Source organism: Lygodium microphyllum, chromosome 24 (genome assembly GCF_053477565.2).
Source record: "Lygodium microphyllum isolate KBCC chromosome 24, Lygodium_microphyllum_v1.1.10, whole genome shotgun sequence".
Classification (NCBI taxonomy): Eukaryota; Viridiplantae; Streptophyta; class Polypodiopsida; order Schizaeales; family Lygodiaceae; genus Lygodium; species Lygodium microphyllum.
Window position 1 is genome coordinate 126,910,699 of NC_141158.1, and position 22,043 is coordinate 126,932,741.

General features: G+C 42.3%; 1 protein-coding gene across 4 annotated transcripts in view; it reads right to left on the reverse strand.

Annotated features, from left to right (window-relative positions):
* LOC148015627 (uncharacterized) overlaps positions 1-19,846 on the reverse strand; it is a 214,619-nt gene extending 194,773 nt beyond the window's left edge. For all 4 annotated transcript variants that reach the window (XM_087665364.1, XM_087665363.1, XM_087665362.1 and 1 more), the window contains exon 1: positions 19,531-19,846. In XM_087665364.1, coding sequence (XP_087521490.1) covers positions 19,531-19,722 — 192 coding nt within the window. In that variant the 5' untranslated portion in view covers positions 19,723-19,846. The remainder of the gene's footprint in view (positions 1-19,530) is intronic.
* Positions 19,847-22,043: the final 2,197 nt, after the last annotated feature.

The following is a 22,043-nucleotide window of genomic DNA, read 5'->3' on the forward strand; positions in this document are numbered from 1 at the left end:
CTGGCGTTGATGATGTATGGGCCTATAAAGCATTGGCAACTCCATCAAAGCTCTAGAGCGAGCTTATACAATACAATCTCCACAAGATGAGCATCTAGAAGGATGAACTACATGTGTCGAAGCTAATCTTACACCTATGTAACACAGAGCAAGAAAGATTGGATAGTATCTTTAGGCTCAAACTTCATTGTTGGAGTTGACCATGGGGGGTCATAGCTCGCACGGTCAATGGAGCCTCATACATCACCTAGAGCTTCTCCCACACCTTTGAAGCTATCTAACAAAAGGTGATTGCTAGTAGAACCTCTTTAGAAATACATCGGAGAATAGAAAAATAGGCACGAGCATCATCTATATCCCATGTAAGCATAGCTTCCTCATAGTTGTCGGGGTCCCAATCATCTAGAAGAGGAGTTGGAATCCGGGGTCGCATAATAGCTCTCAAAACCACATACCATAATCACTTCATACCAACACTCCAAGTTAGATAGTCAAGACCACGAAGCTTATCATCACTTGAGCAGTAGGCACGTGCCATTTGGAGGGATAGGATGAGGAGATAAAGCAAAGAAGGGAAATAAAGAAAGAGTACAGACATAATACAGCAGAGATTGTACTGTCAGAGTTTACACACAATCGATCACAAAAGTGACTGTTGAAATAGGGAAAATCCAATCTAATGCAACCAAAAGAGCCTGGAGAAATGGTCGCCCAGCTTGCAAAGAGGAAAGTCAGAAGAAGACAGATCAGCACTGCAGCAGTGTGAGGGCAGACCAGCAACAGCACCAAGATCCCGAACACTAGTGTCTAATACCATGTCAAAAGTAGGTGCAGCCATAGAAACATGTGGGACTGCTGTAACAGACTGCACAATACAAGAGAGAAGAAAGAGAGCGGAAACACTGCAAGAAAAAACTCAAAAGAGTGCTCAAGAAATGGAATTCATATACCAAGACATGAGCAGGTGCACACAACAGTGAGTCACCGGCTGAGTGGGTACTAGCACCGGCTCCCTCTCTAATAGGACTTGCAAGTAGCAAAGTATGTTGATGACATGTCTAATGAGGAGGGAGCCCGACTATAAACAACCAATAAACAAGATTAGGTCAGCCAGCATCTGGGCCCAAAAATAAAGTCGGCCAGCCAAAACGACCAAGTTGCCCATAAAACACGGGCCAATAAACTGGTGCCAACTGATCCACTTTGGAAAACAAATGCACAGCCCACTACAATATACGCAGACTCACACATGGACTGACTAATCTACTAACAAAATACAAATGTTACCAATTAAACTTGAACAAGAGACCCTCAGTTGGCCCCAAAATTTCACATAAACTGAAAATACAAATGTTACCAATTAATCTTGAACGATAGACTCCCAATTGGCCCCAAAATTGGCGTCCCTTGCTATTCCTTTAGCTTCTATTAAAAATGGATGAAGTATCCTAAGATTTGGCTCCAATCTCCTTCACCATCCAATACCCCACGTTGTAAAAAATGACCAGCAAGCCTTCAATCTGGTTTGCCCCTTGATCTAACAGGGGATTGGCCTCTAATTGACCCTTGGCTGGTCGTAATGAGCCCCAAATTCAATTGGGATGGCTGGCTTCTTGAAATCTCTAGCAATCCCTTGAATTCCAGCTGCTGGTTTCAAGTACTAAGCCTTCAATTTCCTAGCACAGGACCCAAGGTGGCTGTTAAACCCTAATTTTTACTTGTAAATTATGGTTTACAGCAGCAAATGCTCTGCTGTCCAGCCTTCTGTGGCTGACATCTGCTGCAAATGGCTGATGAAAGCTGAGGGATTTCTTGTACAGGAGAAAAAAAACTGAGAGAGAAATTTCTGATTTTTATCAGGAGAAAGTGTTAGAACCACCTGTTATCCGCTGTGAAACAGCATTAAATGATGTTGCCCAGCAGCCTAGAGGCCTCATATGGATGTCACCCAGCCCCAAAGGGAATCTCCAACTACTACCCTCCTTGTTGGAGTTGTTGCCTGCAGTAGGAGCCTTCCTAGCTGGCTGGAAATGGCCAAAACCTGCTGGTACTTTCTTGGACAGCACTCTCTCCTTCTCTCTCAACCTACACAATCCATTGAATGGCTGGAATGACCCTCCAGCAACCTCTAATAGCATTTCCTTCACTTGATTGGGAAAGTTTTGACAAGTGGCAACCTGTTTGCCACTTGACAGCCTTCTAGATGGATTTTTCAGCCATTTAAATTAAATTAATTTTAGCCCTTGTCTCTACCCAAAAAATTGCATTGCCCATCCAGAATTAAATTGGCTAGGCCATTTTGACTCCCAAGTCGTCTTGAGTATTGATTAGCCCCTAAACTCACCTTAATTGGTTCATAGTATCTTGGAACAAGGGGATGGAAACAGAGACAAGGAACGTTCAAAAGTAGGAGACAAGGACGGGGGCTAGGACAAGAGAGGGGGCGGCATATATAAATAACAATTTAAATTTCAGTCACCAAATATATGCATGTGATGTGGTGGGTGGATGTGTGGGTGAATGTGTACTACCAAAGACCATATGCATGTGCATGCCTACGTTGGACGATGTCTATCATGTCTCCCAACTTGGGGTGAACTTGTTATCTATTCAATAGCTTTACCGGTTGGGGTGAGCGGTCTCCTTTATAGCGACCACGGTTGAGGTTCTTCAGACCAGTTTAGTAATTGCTCATGATGAGACACAACCTAGTGGCCTATACCACCTAACTCAGTTTCTTTCCGATCCAACAGCTACAAGCTCAAAGTTCCACCGCTTCCAAGCTTTGGCCACCACACAAGAGCCTATGAACAATGAGCGTCTTTGGCATTATCACTTGGGGCATCTTGAGTACGACTCTATGACCTATCTCACCTACAGATGGTTGAGGGCCTTCCCTACCTAAAACTATCTAGAGATGTCTATAAAGCCTACCAACTAGGAAAATAGCAGCATATTCCTTTCCTTCAGCAATCTACACATATAGTTGGGGCACCCCTAACATTGATCCATGTTGATCTTTGCAAGCCAACATCCATTGCCACCTTCAACGGCACATTGGACTTCATTTTTATGGTGGATGGTTTTTCTACGTATATGTGGGTGTATTTCTTAAAGCATAAATCTGATGCATTCACCTACTTCTCTGCTTGGGTATTGTTAGTGCATAACCAAACTCATCATCTTGTAAGTTGCATGAGTGATAGTGGTGGTGAGTTTATCTCCCACAACTCACTGAGTTTCTACAGAAGCATGAAATCTCTCGCCCACCTCTACTAACTTTCCCTTCTCAAAACGAAGTCGTAGAGCATAGGAACTAGATAGTCATGAACATGGCACGCTCTATGATATTTGCAGCAGAGCTCCCTAAGTGCCCCTGGATCAAGGCTATTAGCACTACCATCTACATCCTCAACCAGTAGGTACCCCACTACTGTGGTCTCTCAAATGACTCTATATCATGCATTCTTTGACTCTCAGCCTGTAGTTTCCTACTTTTGAGTCTTGGGTGTTGTGCTTACACGCACACTCTTGATGATAGGATAGAAAAGCTCACTCCCCAAGCTAATCTTCTAATTTTTGTAGAATACTCCTCTCCAAGGCAGAACCCTATCATCTGTTTGATCCTCGAACAAACAAGATGATCGTATGAAGAGATGTAATTTTTATGAGAGGGACATTGTGCAATCATCTGCACCAGACTTCAAGACGCTTCCTCATCATACCCCATCAAAGATAGTGCCTTCTGAGCCAGGTCTATGACCCACTCCTAACCTTCCCACTATAGATTCTTTAGCTCTTAGGCCCCCTCCCCTCCATGAGACCCATTACCTTGCTGGTACTAGCAAACCATGCAAGATTCAAGAATCCTTGCACCGGATTTCACTTTCGAGGGCTTAAAAGATCTGCCCAACTTACCCCTCAATCTTCATTTGTATCGTTGTTTACAGCTAATTATATAGCACATTCAGAGCCAAAAAGTTGGCAAAAGACTCTTCAGCACCCCCAACTTACCCTCAATCTTCATTTGTGTCGATATTTACAGCTAATTATACAGCACATTTAGAGCCAAAAAGTTGGCAAAAGACTCTTCAGCACCCCCAATGGCGAGAGGCCATGGAAAAGAAACTTGAGAGTATTAACCAGAATGAGACTTGGACCTTGGTGGATTGTTTGAGTCACAAGAAAGCCATCAGGACCAAGTGGATTTTTAGGACCAAGTGAAAAGTTGATGTGATTTTAGACAAGAACAAGCTCGCCTTGCAATGTTAGGGTTTTGACAAAAGCAAGGCCTTGACTATAAAGAGACCTTTGCTCCTACTTCACTATTGACATCATCCTACACCACAATTTGCCAATCTATCAGATGGATGTCAAAAAAGCCTTTCCATATGATTATTTAAAGCAAGAAGTCAATGTGGAGCAGCCACTTAGGTTGTCTTTTATTGACTAGAAAGATAAAGTCTTTCATTTCAAGAAAGCTCTTTCTTGATGTGTCTAGTCGTTTGGAAGAGAGAAAGAAGAGAAAAACCTAGGCAGAAAAATAAAAACGCCATGTTAGGCATTTGATGATTACTTTGCACAAGATCCTCATCATTTCTCACGTGTGATAGATGAAACGAAGTCCCCCTCGTTATCCTCTACATGATGATGTAAATTTCATAGCTTGATATGAAGAATAAAGAATGTTGGTTTTTTACTCTTTCTCTCTCCTCCCTCAAAACAGTCTTTCTCGCTCATTCCTTTTCTCTTACATGGCACTCTACAATGGTACCACTATTGTTGCTACAACAATAACAAGCCATTTCCAACTAGCAGGAGAACCTCCAAGAGTTGGTGACATGCCAAGAAGAGACAATACCAACAGACGATAGTAGTTTGAGGGCCATTTTAGCCAAGCAATATCATATTTGGAGTGTTTCATCACTGGAGACAGCTTTAATGGCTATCTAGACACGGCGACAGTCGATTTCTTTTGCCCCTCCAATCATGACCTAGCTATGTGCTAAAGAATAGAGAGTTGCTAGAACGCTCCCTGCCATCACGTCACAAAGCTGCCCCCCCGGGTCACGTGTCAAAAAACATAGATCTAGAGCATAGCACTGACTATGGAGGATGGAAGTCGGTAACAAGACTCATAGTGATATGGACAAGAAGACAAGCTATTGCTCAAGTGAATTAGGTTCCAAGATGTAGACTTGGACTCATAAACAGAATCTTGAGCTAACTATGACAGAGACACAAAATGAAGTACAAAGTACAAATAGCATTGCATTGAAAAGTGAACCAAGTACATGTCTTTGTAGCTTTTCAACTTCTCCACTCTCCTCACTGTGCATATGGGATTCAGAACATCTCTTCCTGGAGCATACATCATTTGTTATTTCTCAACACTCCCCCTCAAATAATGAGTCCCTACACTTCCTGGCATTTGCTCCCCCTACATGCTAACATGGCCCGAGAGACTAGCTCATAGGCAGCCTAGTCAAGTTAAATCTTAAGACTTTACATCTTTGGCAAGAGTTTTTACAAAGCAAATCCACTATGAGAATAAATTCCTGAGAACAATTTGTCAAAGTTATTGATGGTAGTGGAAGCATCTTCTTCTTTTTCTTCATTCATGAATTGACTTTGGTGGTGGTCATTCGACATCTACTGTGCTCTTTTCTTGTGGAAACATTCACTGCCAATATAGCCAGTCATACCACAATAATGACATGTCATCGGACTTTTGTTGTCGGTGTTGAATCCTCGACCTCTTCCTTTGGGTCCAGCAACTCCTTTGGTGTATAAGAGATTTTCCCTTGAGCTGGTTTCTTTTACATCTTTGGTTTTAAATTTGCTTTCTCCATCAAGCAGTGAGTACTCAATGTCTTTGAGTGAGAGACCGGGAACATTACTTAGTATTGAAACAAGGATCTCATACGGTTCATGATTAACATTGGCAAGTAGCACTGCTATTGCCTCATCCTCATCAATGTTCTTTTTAAGAGTTGCTAGCTGAGTTTTAAGGCTCTTGAACTTATTGATGTGTACAATCATAGATGAACTGTCTTTTACATCCGACTTATAAAACTGCATAAGTAATTTTACCTTTTAAGTTCTTTGCTTCTATACCAAAGATCTTGTCAAGTTCTTCCCATGTCTTCTTTGCATCCTTGATGCCGGAGATGTGGTGTAATACATCATCTGATAGACCCCACGCAATAATACCTAGAGCTTTGTTGTTCATCTTCTTCCATGCCTTTGTTTTAGGCTGGTCTTCTGTAGCATCTTCCTCTTTAGCATTGTCATCTGCATCATCTTCCTCAAAGAGATCCCAGAGGTCTTTTCTCATGAGATGGTACATGGTTTTCTCCTTCCAGGTGTGAAAGCCTTCACCATTAAACTTTGGTATCTGTTCCACTTCAGTCATCTTAGAAGGAAGTCTTACCACGAGGACACTCGGGCTAACCTTTTACAAAGAAATTGAGACTTACAATTGGATTTGATCAATAGGGCTTTAAATCATTACAAGTGCTTAGAATGAACTTTTAAGCAGCTGAGGTAAAATCAGTGAATTCATAAGTGAGTTAAATACACAAGTGCCAAGAGACACTGATTGAGTATCAAGGGATACTATTGATGTTGAGTCTCCTTGTTGAGCTAGATGTTGTTGACTTGATTCTTCCAACTCTTCAAAAATCCTCAAAGGCTTGTCCTCCTTGTTGATTAATCAGTGGCATTGAGTTTGCAAGGGATCTCTTGAGACTTCCAACTAGCAAAGATAAGCAAATAAAGTGAGAAATGAAGTTTAGTCACTTTTGGCTATGGTGGATTGTGATTAGGATTCTCAGCCCGACTGGTTTTTCCCTCTAGCAACGCACCTTGTTGATGATTTGGACTAAGATTTGATAGAAAGTAGGCTTGCATAGTGAGCTTCAAAAGCCCTATGCTCACAGGGAGAATCGCGGTCTGTGCGCGCAGCAGCAGCAGTATGAACAGAGGTCGGCGCAGTTCACGCAAAAATGACGAATCCTGACAATGCCGACGCCAGGGAGCATCAATGTTGTTGATTAATGTTATATTAATAAGGTAAATTACGGGAAATAGGCACGAGGGATGACCGTCTGGGGCCTTGGGCGCCCGAACGGGGTTTAGGGGAGCCTAGAATTAAAGAGAGTCCAGGAATAGTAGGACTCACCAACAAATGAAGGCTGGCAATCGGATTACGATGAGAGTTGCTAGCAATAACTAGGCAAGGCTGGGAGGAAAAAAGATCTCGTGCCCTTTTGAGTATGGGATGGTGACTCTTCCGTTCTCTCCATGAAGTCTTTTCCAGGCGATTCCGAGGGTCAGGTGATTAAGCGTAAGGGCCAGGTGATTTGACGGACACGTCATCCGTCAGTCGTTTAAAGACGCCGCAGGGAGTTGTAGGTCGTGGTCATGTGACGTCACGAAAAGTGTGACACGCTGCAGGGAGACGGAAAGTGTGAGAACTGCAAGAAGCGTGAGGCGATTACTGGAAGACGTAACGTAAAGCGTGAGATGGTACTTCAAGTGCTACACGTCACACAGCTGTCTTCAAAGAGCAGTTTTACATCGGATTCGTCACCAGCCGACTAAAGCCAGGAGTTAAATTCGTTACCAGCTGACTGAAGTCAGTTAGACCCGTCCTATACATAGAGGATATACTGGTGGTTCACGTGATTGTTCCGTTTCTGCCAAAGAACTTCATTTCCAGCGTGACTGGCTTAGTCCGGGAAGACAAAAATTGTTCCTTACTCTTCGGGCTTATTAATAAAACCAGCAACAGTTGCCCTATCATTATAACCAGGGAAGTACTTTACTTTGTATGCAAATTTCTTATCTTTGCTTTCCAATTCCAGTGTATTAATGGCAGAAAAAGGGAAAGAGGGAGTAATGGAAGGTTCTAGTTCTAGGGACCACCCTATGGTAGATCCCCATGAAACGGAGATGCAAGAAGAACAGTGGGAAGAATTCTTTGCCACACGAGAACAATTTGATGATCTAACTGCTCGTGTGCAGGCACAGGGGGTTCAAATGGAATTTTTAACTCAAACACTCACTGAAATAAAATCTCAATTAACTTTATTACTAGAAAGGGATAAAAATAAGATAGAAACCTCGGATATCCCATCTTCATCGAAAGATTTAGATGTGACCATGCGAGATCCTAAGGAACCCCACCACAAGTTGAGGGATAATCCAGTTCTAAAAGATATGAAACCCCCTCAGTTTCACGGGGAGGAAAAAGATAGAAATAAAGACACTATCTTTAATTTTCTCCAAAAATGGGAAGATTTACATAAACTTAAAAATACTCCACCACATCTCCAAGCACTAGAGGCCAGTTTAACTTTCGGACCAAAAGCGTATAAATGGTGGCGAACTTTAAAGGAGGCAAATAAAATACCTGAAACTTGGGCTCAATTTGAATCCGTCTTTTTGAAAGAATTTCTTCCTGAAAATGAAATGGAAAGAAATTGGGAAAATTGGGATTATGTCAGACAAAAGGGAAGACCCCTGCTGATATATTTGGAGGAATATCGTGAGATAATCCTCAAATTGGAAGGAATAGATGAATTTCAAAAAACAAGAGGATTCATTAGGGGACTAGATAAGGCCCGTAAAAAGGAAGTTAAAAGGAGTTCACCTAAGACGCTGGAAGAGGCAATTAAATATGGATTAATCAATGAAGATAATACGCGTCCAGATACACTCACTAGTCTCACTGATAGGGAGCCCAAGTCTAAGGAATTGGAAACCTCAAAATTTGTGGGCAAATTTAAAAGGAAAATGCCATTTTTTAAGGGCAAAAAACAACCTTTTGAAAAGAAACAATATGTAAGGCCAAAGTTAAGTCCAGATGACTTTGATAAGGCCAAAAAACAAAAGCTGTGTTTCAATTGTCTATCCCCTAACCATGCTGCTTGGAATTGCCCTCAAAGGAAAAATGGGGAAGACAAAGGAAAGGATAAGGACAAGAGCAAGGAAAAAGAAAAGCAAATCCATGTAGTGCAGACCTTAGAATTAAAGGGACATGAAAGGTATAAATCTTTAGAGGTCTTGCACATGGATGTACAACACAAGTGTTGTATGTCAACTTCTATGTGGCAGCCTACCTTTGGGCCACATGATTTAGTTAGAGTGCATGGATTGATAGCTGGAAAGAGGGTTAGAGTCATGATTGATGACTCTGCTACCCATAATTTTATAAATTATGCACTTGTCAAAAAATTGAAACTTCCCCAACAAAAGAGTGGGCATCAATATGTTGTTCGTATGATACAAGGTCAAGATAATAAAATATGGGATACAATGGTATCCAATTTGGAAATTGAGATTCAAGAATATAAAGATAAACTTGATTTCCAAATTATGAACATGGAAAGAGCCGATGTTGCTCTAGGGATTTGTCATTCAAGGTGAACATGAAGTATCTGATAATCCTTTGTTGTGTTCCACTGAGGTTCAGAAGCTGATAAAGAAGGAAGCTTGTGAGATATATATGTTATGGTCTCTTCCTGTACAAAACACTTTTACTTTCTATAATATAAAACAACAATTTTCTTATGCTTGTGAGTTGAATGTAAATAATGAATTAAGGAGTTTGTTAGATGAATTTAAAGATGTGTTTCCTTCTGATTTACCTAGTGGCCTTCCACCAAATAGGGGTGATATAAATCACTCAATTGACACAAATAAGGATACACACCTTATTTCTAAACCACCTTATAAGTTAAGTGAAACGCAACACCAAGAAGTTGAAAGACAAATTAAGGATTACCTTGATAAAGGGTTTATACAACCCAGTAATTCACCTTGGGCTTCGCCAATTTTATTAGTAAAGAAAAAAGATGGTTCTATGCGACTTTATGTTGATTATAGAGCACTTAATAAAATAACGGTGAAGAATAAATTTCCTATGCCCAGAATGGAAGATCTTTTTGATCAATTACAAGGGGCAAAATTCTTCACAAAGATAGATTTAAGATCAGGCTATCACCAAGTAAGAATTGAGGCACAAGATATTCCTAAGACAGCATTTCGCACTAGATACGGACATTATGATTTTTTGGTGATGCCTTTTGGCCTCACTAATGCACCAGCTACCTTTATGAAGCTGATGAATAGTGTGTTACGGCCCTATCTAGGACATTTTGTAGTAGTCTTCTTGGATGATATCTTGATCTTTAGTAAATCAAGAGAAGAACACTTGAAACACTTACAATTGGTATTCCAATTGTTAAAAACACATTCCCTTTATGCGAAGAAAACTAAATGTGAATTCTTCGCACAAGAGGTCAAATATTTGGGGCATATTATCTCGAAAGAGGGAATCAAGATGGATCCAGAAAAAGTAAGGGCAATTATTGAATGGCTATCTCCAAGGAACCTAGAAGAGCTGCAGATCTTCCTAGGTTTATCTGGATTTTATTGTAGATTCATTCGAGATTATGCCAAAATAGTTGTTCCAATGACAGACCAACTTAAAGGGAAAGGAAAGAGCTTTAATTGGGGAACAGACCAAAATGAAAGTTTTCAAAAACTTAAGGTAGCTATTGCTACAGCTCCAGTACTATTAATTGTGGATCCCAATAAACCATTTGTGGTTGAAGCCGATGCCAGTGATAAGGCGATAGACGCGGTCTTATTACAAGAAGGTCGACCAGTTGCTTTGAAAGCAAGAAATTAGACCGTGCAAAACAGAATTATTATGTTTATGAGAGGGAGCTGTATGCAATAGTACATGCAATGAAGAAATGGAGGCACTATCTGTACGGTGCCAAACTTTTGATCTTGTTGGATCATGAAAGCATTAAGTGGCTTAATGATCAACCGGATCTACAAGGGCGTAAAGCCAGATGGGCCGAACTCCTTCAAGAGTTCGACTATGAGATAAGATATAGAAAAGGAAAGTATAATATAGTAGCTGATGCACTCAGCAGAATGCCCATCATAAATGAATTGAGTTTTACTCAGTTCACTTCAGACTTGCTTGAATCTTTAAAAGGGAAATGCCAGGTTGATCCGGCATATTCCAACATATGGGAAGCAATAAAAAATGGAGATCCAAATGAAAGTGCTTCTACTGAGGAAGGAATATCTGAGGATGTTCAACAAGGAAATGGAGCATCAGGGGTTGCTCAAACCGGATTCAAGTGGAAGAATTTTACCATTGATAATGGTTATTTACTCTACAAGGGTAGGGTATGTGTCCCGAAAGATAAAGAAATAAGGCGCCAGATACTCTTTGAGTGTCATGATACCCCTAGCGCGGGACATCCAGGAGTTAATAAGACTCATAGTCTTATTAAAAGGCAGTTCTGTTGGCCTGGAATGAATAAGGACGTCCTTGACTATGTGGTCAAATGTAATAAATGCCAGGTTAATAAAGCTGAAAGATTCAAAATGGGAGGACTTCTCCATCCACTAGAGATTCCTTCAGGAAAATGGGAGAGTATCTCCATGGATTTTATTGTTGCATTACCCAGAACACAGAGGGGGCACGACTCTGTGTGGGTGGTTGTGGATAGGTTAACCAAAATGGCTAGGTTCATTTCAACTTCAACTGATGTTAAAACACCAAAATTGGCTAGATTGTTCGTAGAGAACATATACCGATTGTATGGCCTTCTCGCAAATATAGTTTTTGATCACGATAGAAAATTTGATAGTCAATTTTGGCGTGCGATATTTAGGAAACTGGATACTAAACTTAGCATGAGTACGGCGGATCACCCACAAACGGATGGGCAAACTGAAAGGGTTAACCAAATCCTTGAAGATATGCTTAGGGCATACGTAAGTAAAAGGCAAACTAATTGGGAAGAGTATCTACCGATAGCAGAGTTTGCATATAATAGTGCCAAGCACTCTTCCACTGGATATAGTCCATTTATGTTAATGTATGGGTTTCAGCCCAAAGCTCCTCATGCAGTAGGACTGCATAAGGAAAAGGTTTAGGCAGCTAAGGATTTTTTGGAGGATATGAATAGTATGTTAAAATTTGCTCAAGAAAATATTAAAAAAGCTCAAAATCGAGCTAGAGCATATGCAAATCCTCACCGAAGAGACATCTCCTTTGAAGAAGGAGAATTGGTCTATCTTAAAGTGCCTGAACAAACTAAAACCATGAAAACGGGACAATGTCCAAAGCTTTCACCCAAGTATTGTGGTCCTTTCACAATACTTAAAAAGGTGGGAGGACAGGCTTACAAGCTCCAACTACCTAAACGGGGAGCGGTTCGAGAGAGTTTAGTGGAAAGCCTAATTTTTGGGGCGCCCTTCCACATCTATAAATAGACAGGCTGCCCCCATTCAGCCATCATCCTTGTTTGCAGGTTACACCAGCCCACACACCCTCTACTGCTGTTGGCACCCAGTTTCCAGCCTGCAGCCCGCCTCCATCTACTGTCCAGCCATCATCAACTACAGCCACATTATCTTCAACCTGTCCATTGCTATAGGCGACAACTCTCAACTGCTGGCGACTGCTCCAGATTGTCCCAAACTGCTATTCAGCCTGCTGTCCATCATCTCCAGGGTCAGCCAGCCTGCATTCTCAGCATTGCAGGCCCTGACACTCTCAGACACTGTTTCAGCCTGCTGTTTACAACAGACTGTGCACAATTTCTAGCCTCCAATCAATGGTACACAACTGCGTTTACCAGCTTCCAGCCTCCAGACAACTACGTTTTGATGACCAGCCTGCTGCCATTCACTAATTAGCACTCCTACACTCCGATTGGTGGTCACAAACTTGGGATCCGTCTTCGGTGGACGTCACACTCCGACGTTGCTCTACCCTTGAGCACACTGTACACTCACATTCATTTACAGCATTCGTTCACTTCAAAGTTGTGTTCTCTCTCTCCCTTCTATTTGTGTTTAAGCTTTTGAGTTTTGAGTTTTGCGTTTAGAATTTGAAGTTTTGAGTTTTGCGTTTAGGGTTTGAGTTTTGCCCTCTATGTTTGTGTCTGTCTCTTTGTGTTTCTGTCGTGGTCGTACACTCTGTGTGTCCTCAGTGGAAATCCTGGCAGTTTCCTTCACACCCCACCCGCCGCATGCTACCCCCTCCTCCCCCGCCTTGAGGCTCGGCCAGGCAGTAACACCACTGATTTGAAGACAGCAATCCCCCCCCCCAGTAGCACAACAACGTGATAGGTAGGTTCCCAGCAGGGACGCACAATGGAAACTTCTAGTTAAACGCTGGCACATTCTGCGAGTGCCCCCCCAGTCAAACACCTTCTGCATCATCCTCTCTAAGAAACAGCTCTTAGCCGTGTTGAGCTAAAATATGCATTACTCGCTGATTAGCCTCTTAAACAACCCCAAAATACACTAAAAATGCTCTTTTAGAGTAAAACCCTAAAACGGGGAGTGGTTCGAGAGAATTCAGTGGAAACCCTAAAACAGGGTGGTTCAAGAAAGTTTAGTGGAAGCCCTAATTTTTGGGGTGCCCTTCCACATCTATAAATAGACAGGCTGCCCCCATTCAACAATCATCCTTCTTTTGCAGGTTACACTAACCCACACAGCCTCTGCTGTTGTTGGCGCCCAATTTTCAGCCAGCAGCCCGCCTCCATCTGCTGTCCAGCCATCATTGACTGCAGCCACATCATCTTCAGCCTGTCCATTGCTGTAGGCAACAGCTCTCAGCTGCTGGCGAGGCTGCTCCAAAACTGTCCCAGACTGCTGTTCAGCCCACTGTCCATCATCTCCAGGGTCAGCCAGCCTACGTTCTCAACATTGCAGGCCCTGACACTCTCAGACACTGTTTCAGCCTGCTGTTTACAGTAGACTGTGCACAGTTTCCAGCCCCCGATCGGTGGTACACTGCTATGTTTACCAGTTTCCAGCCTCCAGACAGATACGTTTTGGTGATCAGCCTGCTGCCATTCACTAATCAGCACTCCTACACTCCGATTGGTGGTCACAGACTTGGGATCCATCTTCGGTGGACGTCACACTCTGACATTGCTCTACCCTTGAGCACACTGTACACTCACAGCATTCATTCACTTCAGAGTTGTGTTCTCTCTCTCCCTTCTTCTATTTGTGTTTGAGTTTTTGTGTTTGAGTTTTGAGTTTTGCGTTTAGGGTTTGAGTTTTGAGTTTTGCGTTTAGGGTTTGAGTTTTGCCCTCTATGTCTGTGTCTGTGTCTTTGTGTTTCTGTCATGGTCGTGCACTCTTATGTGTCCTCAATGCAAACCCTAGCACTCTTCTTAACATGGTATCAGAGCCGGTGCTCTTGTAAAGAGTATCCCGCGGATATTGTTGAGAGCTAGTCTTTGTGCAAGGCACACAATATGACTCGTAACCAAATCACAATGGCCCAGACACCTTCTCCAGTTCCTATGATGTCTTATCAGGCTTCTCCATCATTGGAGGCCCTGAGATGGCGTTATGGACTCGATGAGGAGGACGACGCTCCACCTTCACCAGATTTCACTAACATGACAGAGGAGGACTTCGAGGAGTACTATCGCAACAAGTACAGTGATGTTTACACCCCTCCTACCAGTTTTGCTACCACATTCGGACCAGTTGGTGAGGCTGGCCACCTCTCCGATCATGGAGGACATACGGCATTCGGAACGTCTGGCGATCCATCTTTATCATCTCAGCCAGGTCCAATGTCAAGTTTGTACAATTCTTTTGTGTTGCATGAATCAAAACCCTCGTCTGTTTCTTCTTTTGAAGTACAGGATCCGGATGGCTTTGCGTATGTGAACTTCAATAGAGGGGGCTCACGAAGCAGACGAAATTCAGATACATCTACAGCTTCTGTTTCATTTGAGCATATCACACACACTTTTCACTTCCCTCCAATCCCACCCTCTTCTATATCACACCTTGATCATCTCTCATCATCTTTCCAAAATCTTGGATTACACTCCACATCTGCTTCACACACCCTAGGGGTTGGATCTTCTATCTCCGCTCCTAGCACCTTTTCCTTCTCCACCCCATTCTCTACCTCTTTGCACCATGGTACTTCGTTAGGGGGAATGCCACCCTTTAACACAGTGCCTCTCACCTTTCAGTAAATGAGCACACCCATAACTCCTAGGTCGACTGTGATGGGCATCCCCCTCACTATCCCCAGCTTCACATCTCCCATGACCACTCATACGCAAGGGTTTCCATCCTTAGCTTATGGTGCGTCTTCACACTCTCCTTGGGTTACACCTACGCAGGGATTCCCATCTTCTGCTCCCAGTGTTCCCATCCCACCTCCTTGGGTTCCTCATGTGGCTACCATGCCCATGCCTAGTCAGCCCATCCCTACCTATGGATCCACCTTGCACACTACCCACATGCCTAGTGGGCACTCTGGGGCCCATTCCCAAGTGTACTCCACTCCCCCATCCTACCCCCACTACACTTTTTCACACTATCCATCTCCGAACACAACCACTCCTGTTGCAACGGCCAAGAATACCTTCACGGATAAGACACGTTTTAACGGGTCAAATTTCACTACTTGGTCGAATTTCATGCAACAAGTACTTGAGTCTCAGGGTCTTTGGGACCTCATCATTGGTCTAGAGCCTATGCTGGACCCTCGACTAGCTCACCCTGACTACATCCGTCAATGGAGAGTCCGCAATGCTACAGCCAATATTGAGCTGATGCAGGGATTGCTTCCTGAGTTTCACTCTCAGTTGCAGCACTTTCCGCTCGCGTCAAAGCATTGGAGTCACCTTCTCGACCGCTATGCAGCTCATGATCGTACTTGGCGCATCAATCTCGACTTTGAGCTTCAAGAGTTCTCTCTTAAGGAAGGGGATGATCTGAAAGTCAAGCTGGTTGACTATAGGCGGTTACTTGCCGAGTTTGCCACTACTGGCTCTCCAATGTCAGATGATGATCAAGTTACATTCTTCTTAAATAAGTTGCCCGCAAAATACTTCGATTTCATTCAACACATCATCTCCCAACCTCAATTGCCAACCTTCTACGAGTTTGAGTGCCAGTTCTTGCGTTACATAAGGCTGCATGATCAAGTCCATAAGAAATCCTCATCACAGCTTATTTAGAGCAGAGGCGGTTGGTTGCCTCTTCTTTAGGAGGGAAAACCACCAGTGGCAAGAACTCGCTAGATGCGAAGGCAAGCCAATCAAAGGGTGACTCCTCTTCCTCAGATGGAACCAAAGAATTGAGACCTCTCTGGCAGCAACTCCCTAAGAAAAACCGGTTTTGCACACACTACCAAAGAGCAGGCCATGTGGACAAGGAGTGTTGCTCCAAGGCCCAAGGTCTTCCACCTAAAAAGCCTCAGCAGACCGCTGCGGCTTCACAGTCCAATGGGGCTATGCCTTCCGCTGCTGCCCCATCTGCTCCACCAACCCCCACAGCGACTGCTAGACATGTGGCACCTGGACAGCCTCAGCGGCCATCCTTCTCTACTCCTTAAGGTTTGGTTGATTGATCTGCACATTCCGATCCCGCTGCACTTCATGCATCTATCTCACCTTCCTCCCCACCTCATCAGGTGTTCCGTTGGCAGAGCCCTGCTACTGGCCGTACGCGATGGTGGCCACCTTCTTAGACTAGCATGTCTCTAGGTCCTTTCGGATACCCTAGGTCAGTCTAGCATTCATTTTTCGCACTCTTAGAGTCGAGCCCATAGGATTTTTATCTCTACATTTTAAGTCTTCCGCTGCATTTACTCACACACGCATACACATTTGCATCTTTGCACTTGTTCCTTCAGTTAACTTTTCATTTTTGTTTTGTTTTGTTTTTGGAGCATCTCACTACTGACCTCTGTGATTGCAGACTTTGATCTCCTTTGCAGGTTTTGTTTTCAATGTAGGACTAACATGCAGGTTTGCCTAGTCCTACCTGGGGTGGAGACTTGGAATGTGCGCCATTCCTTCATGGTTTCATCATCCTTGGAGTTTTGCTCTTCTACCAGTATGGAGGCTTCCCCTCCCGAGGCGGATCGCACAACATCTCTCTTGATACTATCATGGCGGTGACTTCTACCTAGCTCTTCCAGCTAGGATGCTTCCTCCTCCTCTTCATTCCTTATGGTTCTCGACACCACACGAAGACCGACATCAGGCTCCTCTTTCTTCTTCGGCATCTACATCCCAATTGAGAGGGGGTTCCTACCCTTCTTGGTATTCTACAAGCTTCAGCACTTTGTCTTCAACATCGGCTTCTCCTCCCTGTTGTACCTTACCCTTTGCATTGCATGATTTCATCATCTTTGTACTAGGGCGCTTGGGCAAGTGAACAATTTTCCCATGAGGAACACTGTCCAAGTGGCACCTACTGTATGAGCATTCTTCAGCATGTAGCATACTTTGCATCTCATTGTGCACAGCACCACTTGAGCGGATCCTAAGTTGTTTCCACCGGTGGCTATTGTTACCACACCACCATCCTTCTTCATCACATGGATACCTCATCACCTACTTTTCCTCATCATCGACACCCTGACTGGATGGATTAGCTTATACTGTTTTGTGATGTGTTGGGTATACCCTCCCTACTCCCGTCTTCTGGGTCACTATTCCTCAATCGGCCGCATCCCATAAAATTTACCACACTTATTCAAAATAAAAAATAAAAAAATAAAAAAACAACACACAAAAGTTCCATGTAGTTCCATCTGCCTTTGTAGGGCTTGGTAGGCCGCTGGGCAGCCGACGTGCACCCTTTGTCCGATGCCCTGTCCTCTCTGGGGTGACTACTTGGATCCCTTGGTAAGATAACCATCGCCTCTGTAGTCTTGGTAGGCCATTGGGCAGCCGACGTGCACCCTTTGTCTGATGCCTTGGCTGCTTTGGGGTGAGAGGCCATGGGGTACATCAACATCACAATGGCTGGCCTAACCTTTCGGCTCAGTTTTGGGCCTGAGAGGAGGTGTTGAGCTAAAATATGCATTACTTGCTGATTAGCCTCTTAGACAGCCCCAAAACACACTAAAAATGCTCTTTTAAAGTAAAACCCTAAAACGGGGAGCAGTTCAAGAGAATTCAATTGAAACCCTAAAACGGGGAGTGGTTTGAGAAAGTTTAGTGGAAACCCTAATTTTTGGGGCGCCCTTCCACATCTATAAATAGACAGGCTGCCCCCATTCAGCAATCATCCTTGTTTTGCAGATTACACCAGCCCACACACCCTCTACTGCTGTTGGCGCCCAGTTTCCAGCCTACAGCCCGCCTCCATCTGCTGTCTAGCCATCATCAACTGCAGCCACATCATCTTCAGCCAACAAGCTGTCCATTGTCCAAGATTAAGGGGCAACATTTGCATTTTTAGTTTATGTGACTTTTATGCTTGCTGTAGTTATTTATTAATCAAGTCATTACCACCCTCTCCAAGGAGAAAGGTTAGTTTTACCCTCCCTCTCTCCCTAGGATTCCAGCTCATATTTTGTACACAAAAAAGTGGATTTACTGTGTTTCTAACATTGTGTTAACCCACTAGTCTCTCTCCCTAAAAGTTCTTTGTTATAATTATTTTTCTCGTTCTAGCTTCTCAGGAAACTAATGTAATAACCATAGGTCATTCGATTTCAGTGCTAATGAATAGACCATGAGTTCTAGACTCTAAATTCTGTAATGTTCATCTTGCTTAGGCATGAATCAAGGTGTGATCTTGTTGATGTAATTTTGGTCTTCTTCAAAAGGGATTATCATCCAAAACATACATTGAATGTGGACTGTGCTATTTTGCATGGTATCTATAGCAACCTATCCATCCAAGTTGCATTCAAGAGGATTTTCTTCATCCAAATCTATACTACCTGTCAGTAGCATGGTCAATAAGCAAGTCCTACAGTATGTCAAGGGTCATGGGCCTCTAACCAGAGGTATTTTCAGCAATTATAATGAGGAGAGTTCTACTTTTCTTGTACAACATTATTGCATTCCATAATTGTGTGTCTACACATGCACAAGGGGGCATGTGTGTGTGCGTGAGGAAGTCAGTGATGAACTTGTGGAAAATCATATCATTCTTAAAAGCTGAATGCTATGGCATCTTCCCTGCCACCATGTGCTGTCTATGTGCATCCTATGGGTGGTGTTTGCTACATCAGAGTGCTTTCGGTGCACATCTAGTACATTGATTTTGTTGCACTGTGAAATCAACATAGCTGATTAAGCCATCGAACTGGAATACGCCTAAACATGCAAAGAATATGATCAAAGCACAGGATAACAAATATAGTAAGCTGCATTAGCCTGTTAAAGCAGTCTACCAGGTACAGGAAGCAACTCATTCTGCAAACACCATCCGTAAACCTGCACACATAATTCTAAACACGCACACTGCATGCTGGGACACACACATAAGCGAGGATTTATTTTGTGACCGCGTATTGCCAACCTTCCAAAGGGTGATATAACTTCTATCTATACTATTGATCCAAGTAAAGATGACCTTTTCCATGCCTAGACCTGCAAGATTTTGAACCAATTCTTTCAAATATGCAAGATTTCTGAGATGCGTGAAATGCAGAGGTAGGGACGTTGGATCTAGCGAATGTGGGATCCGGCATACCTCAGTGTCAAGGCTCGAGTTCGAGGCGTGATGACGCTGATGAGAATGATGGCGACGCCTGTGGGAGCATGAATTGGAGGCATCGGAAGCTATATGCTCGGATCCGCCGGTTTCCAGCTCCTCGGCTGTGTCCAGCACATCGGAGGCAATCTGAGACAGGCTCTCGCGGAAGTTTTCGATGGTGCTCCACATGGTTGAGGCGTCGTCTCTTTTCCTATTTCTTTATCGTTCTGTCCATTATACGTACGCCATAGCCAGGAGTCCGCCGACACACTCAATTTTCTTTGAATGCAGGAGGCAAGAGTGTTTAACAACGGTGATTATCCATTAAAAGCGAGTTCAGTGCACGAGCACGTTTTTATTGCTTTAAATAAGTAATGTAATAATAAATAAAAATTAAATTAGGTTGACATGTATGATGTGAGCTCATTAAAGGAGTTTGAAGTTCTATATGTAGTTCTTGCATGATGCATCTTTCTTATGTAGTAGATTTACTGATGGCGTTTAGACATGCGTCGTGTTTTGAAGCAAAGTACGTTTGTAGATAAGTTTTTGTGTTGTTTAAATACACGAAGGATTTCAAAAGGAAAATATGTATGCATATGTGGTTCGAGTCACTAATCGTAATTTTGACTGTTCACATTTCTTTTGGTAGTAGGCACCATGGCCAAGTGGGAATAAGAACAAAAACACCACATATTCCAAGGTGATATCTAGGCAGGGTGAGGTTCTTGCAAGCAAGCTGTTGGTCTTGAACGTCATTGTTTTTTCAACTAGACGGTTATTATTCCGTAATATAATGCAAGTGAACTCGTGGTGATCGGCTCTTTGGAATGTCTATCATCGACTTGGCTCGACTACATTTTCGAGCAAATCATAACATCTTTCATTCTCGTGATCTGCTTGGAGCATTGGGTCAAATGGAGAGCTTTCACGATGGAGCTCTATAATCCTTTTGATGGATTGCCTGTTGAAGATGCAAAACCATGTCCTTGGATGTGGATATTCTATTATAGCCACGTACTTCTCGATTAGTGGATTATGTAGCATGTTGAAAGCAAAGACATCCACAATATCAAATGTAGTCAAGTTAATTCTAGTAGATGGCTGTGAAAGCGATCCATCATTCCAAGAGACTAGAGGGTTATCGAGAATAGATCGACAGTCCAAGGTTCTGTTTCCAATCGCTCTTGTTGTTTTGTAGACCGAGATGGATGTATCAATTATGCTCAATAGTTGAAGCTATAACGGCTTTGCATTGAGAATTTCTTTTGTATAGTCTGGTAAAAGTGACACCACGTATTTGTTTCTCTCTTTCTTCGCAAGACATGGTCAGCATTTAGTTATCATCATGTTGACTCCGTGTTGTTGGCATGCAAGGATGAGAATAGTGCTTGACAAAGTTGTTATAACCTGTATTTCTCGTGTAGATTGATCATTCTTTTGTGAGTTGACAACATGATGTTGCATTGTGACTATACCACCGGATGCACACATTGTTAGTCTTCCAATGATGCTTTCACATTCTATCACCCAAGATGATTCGAATTTTTCTATGTCATTCCAAGTTGCAACAAACGGTTTTAGTGATGTTTTTCTAGAAGCCATAGTTTTCTTTTTTCTAGAAGTCCTGAAGGATGCCTTATCACTTTGTTTTTTCGTAGTATCCATTGATGCTAATGAAAACAATATGTTTTTATCATAAAACTACAGTACACTTGTTCATGAAAAAACATGCTATACTTCGTTTAAAAAATTTAAAGATAGTTTATTTTTTCATTGTGCAAGGATTATGATTTTTTTATTTCTAATAGTAATTTTGATAAAATAAATAAATAAAATTAATAAACAATAACAGTACTTAAAAAAATTAAAAAATAAATGAAAAGAGAAAACATATATATACCATATTGAAGAGTTGGCACAAATCTCTTCGTAATTAAATCATTATGGGGGGAGATGCCATTCTCCCCATCCATTCAAAATATCTAGTTTGTTGAAGTTTTACGTTTTTATTTTTTTCTAATATGTTCGAAAGTTTGTTACGCTTTCATTTTCGCCATACGTTCAAAAAATCATTTTCTTTCATTTTCGTTTCACTACTAATTGAAATGAGAAAGCATGCTATATAGCATGTCGAAGAGTTGGCACAAATCTCTTCGTAATTAAATAATTATGGGAGAACGTACCATTCCTCCATCCATTCAAAATATCCGATTTGTTGAAGTTTTACGTTTCGTTTTTTTCCATATGTTCAAAAGTTCGTTACACTTTCATTTTCGCCATACATTCAAAAGATCATTTTCTTTCATTTTCATTTCACTACTATTTACTAATCCTAAAAAAAACGAACAACAAATATTTGAATCTAACATTAATAAACTAAAAAGACGAAAGATAAAATTGTTTAAACTAATCCTAAAAAGAATGAATGACAAAGATTTGAATCTAGTCTTTAAGCTTGCAAAAGTGATGACCCCGAGGAACTAATATACGCGTCTCCGCACACATGT